Source organism: Protobothrops mucrosquamatus, unplaced genomic scaffold (genome assembly GCF_001527695.2).
Source record: "Protobothrops mucrosquamatus isolate PMUCROS unplaced genomic scaffold, P.Mucros_1.0 scaffold109, whole genome shotgun sequence".
Classification (NCBI taxonomy): Eukaryota; Metazoa; Chordata; class Lepidosauria; order Squamata; family Viperidae; genus Protobothrops; species Protobothrops mucrosquamatus.
Window position 1 is genome coordinate 997,469 of NW_015386481.1, and position 3,306 is coordinate 1,000,774.

Genomic DNA, 3,306 nt, shown 5'->3' on the forward strand with positions numbered 1-3,306 from the left:
AGGCCTCTCCTGCTTGAGCAGGGGGGTTGGGCTAGAAGACCTCCGAGGTCCCTGTCATTCACATAGGCGGACCCTGAGACCGCAGCCTTTAAAAGCCCCCCCCCTTCGCCCCCAGCGCTCCGCATGGAGGGAAAGAAAGACGAGCCCCACCTTCTCGTAATATTTAATTTCGTATTCCAGGATGATGCCGTTGGGCTGCTGGGGCTGAGGCCACAGGAGGGTGACGCTGTGCTGACCCACGTTTTGCTGCTCAACTGCCGTCACTTGGGAAGGCGCTGCGGAGGGAGAGAGAGAGAGAGAGAGAGAAAAAAAAAAAACACAAGCAGGTCAGGGGAGAAGAGGAAGAAGGCACGAGCCCCGCCCACAGCCCCTCCCTCACAGGTGGGATGCAAATGAAGGGGTGGGGCCACAACGACCCGACAGGTAAGTTTCCTGGGATCCTTGAGTGTGACTGGAAGGGCCATAGGATTTCCACCCCCCACCCCCTTTGGATGTCCTCCCAAGAATCAAGGTGTTGGAAGAGTCCTCAGAGGTCATCTAGTCCAACCCCTGCTCAAGGCAATGCTGGTCACCGGAGCTGACATCCGATTCCTATTGTGAGAATTATAAAAATGATCTCTCTCTCTCTCTCTCTCTCTCTTTCTCTCCTGCTCTTTCTCTCTCTCTGTCTTTTTCTCTCTCTTTCTCCCTCTTTTCTTGTTTCTCTCCCCGTCTCTGTTTTTCTCTCTCTCCTTCCCCTCCCTCTCCCTCTCTTTCTCTTTCTCTCTCTCCACCCCTTTTTCTCTCTCTCCTTCCCCTCCCTCTCCCTCTCTTTCTCTTTCTCTCTCTCCGCCCCTTTTTCTCTCTCTCCTTCCCCTCCCTTCTTTCTCTCTCTTTCTCCCTCTCTTTCTCTTTATTTTATATATATAAATCTGTTTCTTGGATGGTTTCCCCCCCCCCCCCAGCTGGGAATCTGAGAAGCCCGCTAGACGGAGGGAGATAGCGAGTGCGAGAGACGCCTCTCGGTAGATGTGGGAAGAGGGTTGAGCGAGGCGGAGGGTCCGGACGTGTTTCCCATTTAATGCAAGAAACGCAAGGTGACCTTGGTGCATCGGCCTCTTTCCTCCAGCCTTCCGGTTTCCTTTTTTGGGTTGTTTGTTTGTTTAAAAAAAAATCAGTTTTACTAATTAAGCAAAATAAACAAGGGGGGGGGAAAGATGGGAGAGGCTATATGAATATTTCACCGTAGGGATGGGTGAAATAAAAATAAAAAGTTTTCGGTTTTTTTGAAAAAAGGCCAGGCATCAAAATGATATTTTTTTAAACATATTTTTTAAAAAAGGGGTTTCTTTCTTTCTTTCTTTCTTTCTTTCTTTCTTTCTTTCTTTCTTTCTTTTTCTTTCTTTCTCTTTCTTTTTCTCTTTCTTTCTTTCTCTTTCTTTCTTTCATTCTTTTCTTTTTCTTTCTCTTTCTTTTCTCCCTCCCTCCCTCTTTCTTTCTTTTTTTCTCTTTCTTTCCTTCCTTCCTTCCTTCCTCCCTCTTTCTTTCTTTCTTTCTTTTCCCTTTCTTTCTCTCTCCTTCCTTCCTTCCTTCCTTCCTTCCTTCCTTCCTTCCTTCCTCCCTTTCTTTTTTCTTTTTTTCTCTTTCCTTCCTTCCTTTCCTTCCTTTCTTCTTTCTTCTCTTTCTTCTCTTTCTTCTCTTTCTTTCTTTCTTTCTTTCTTTCTTTCTTCTTTCTCTTTATTTTTTTCTTTCTTTCTTTCTTTCTTTCTTTCTTTCTTTCTTTCTTTCTTTCTTTCTTTCTTTCTTTCTTTCTTTCTTTCTTTCCTGCCACTAATTTTTATACTTTGGACATCCACAACTGAACATTTACGTAAATCATCAGATATAAGATAACAAAGCCGATAAGAGAAAAGAGATCATTTCATTTTTTTATATTTTTTTTAAAAGAAAAGATCAATTTTTTTTTCAGAGGTAGGCAACCTCAATCCTGGGCCTCCCACTTTTCCAAATTTAAATGGAATCTAAAAATTTAAAACGTCTTAGAAAATTAAAACATCTTACAACAGAGATCGGAGAAACCGTTAAAGACAGGAGAGGGAAATTAGTCTGATTAATTAAATTAATTAATTTTTAGGACGTGGACATGGAAACGAAGCGCATCTGTTTATCTGCTTTTAATCGTTTCTCTCTTTTGTCCTCTGGAATCCAAATTGGCCGCTCTTGCAAAACCTTGTAATATGTTTTTTACACACCGCGCAACCTTGCACTTGGGTTTGCAGATCCAGCGTTGTACATTTTAGAGGGAAAGAAAAGAAAAAAAACCCCAACTCTCTTAAATTGAAGAACAGCTTGGGGTCGCCAGAGAAATGTAAAAAATGGCTTAATAAGACTCCCGCCGTGAAAATTGCCAATCCACCATTAAGAATTATTGAGAAAGTGATTGCACATAAAATAGGAAATAACATTAAAAAAAAAAAAAAGCTTCAGCACAGATCCATTTGCATCCGGGTTTCCGTTTTTCCCGGCCATTAATAACAACAATTAGGGTGAAACGATTCCCATCGGACCAGCTAATACTGTAAATGATTTGCCATTAATAGCTACAATTAAGGCCGCAATCTTATAAGCGGGGACTGATTTGATTTACAATATGTGAAGCAATTCCTTGCGAAATCCGGCCCGGTTTCCATCCCAGCTGCTGGCAGGATGTTCTCAGCACCAGGAATGTTAATTCTCAACCGTCTTCCTGGAACGTAGTGGTATAACATGGCATCGTAGGGTTGGGAGGGACCCGTGAGGTCTTCTAGTCCAACCCGCTGGGCAAGGCAGGAGATTCTGGCCTGGCTTTTGCCATGAGATGTTTTGCTTTAGGAGCAGAGCAAGGCCGTATCCTGGCTTTCGTATTTTGTCTTCTCGCGACTTCGCGCAATTTCAGCCCCAGAAGATGCAAGAAAAAACAGACGTGGTAGTTCCACATAGAGGTTGATCTGGAAGGAAGGAAGGAAGGAAGGAAGGAAGGAAGGAAGGAAGGAAGGAAGGAGGGAAAGAAAAATATTCTAGATAGAAAGGGAGGGAGGGAAGGAGGGAGGAAGAATGAAAGGAAGGAAGGAAGGAAGGTAGGAAAGAAAAATATTCTAGATAGAAAGGGAGGGAGGGAAGGAAGGAGGGAGGAAGAGAGAAGGATGGAAGGATGGAAGGAAGGAAGAAAAAAAATATTCTAGATAGAAAGGAGGGAGGGAGAAAGAGAGGAAGGAAGGAAGGAAGGAAGGGAAGAGGAGGGACGGAGGGAGGAAGGAAGAAGAAGGAAGAAGAAAAGGGAAGAGGAGG

The 3,306-nt window shown here is 43.6% G+C and overlaps 1 protein-coding gene across 1 annotated transcript in view; it reads right to left on the reverse strand.

Moving 5' to 3' along the window:
• EPHA8 (EPH receptor A8) overlaps positions 1-3,306 on the reverse strand; it is a 19,925-nt gene that overhangs the window by 8,695 nt on the left and 7,924 nt on the right. Inside the window, exon 5 of the mRNA XM_029283497.1 lies at positions 151-275. Coding sequence (XP_029139330.1) covers positions 151-275 — 125 coding nt within the window. The remainder of the gene's footprint in view (positions 1-150; positions 276-3,306) is intronic.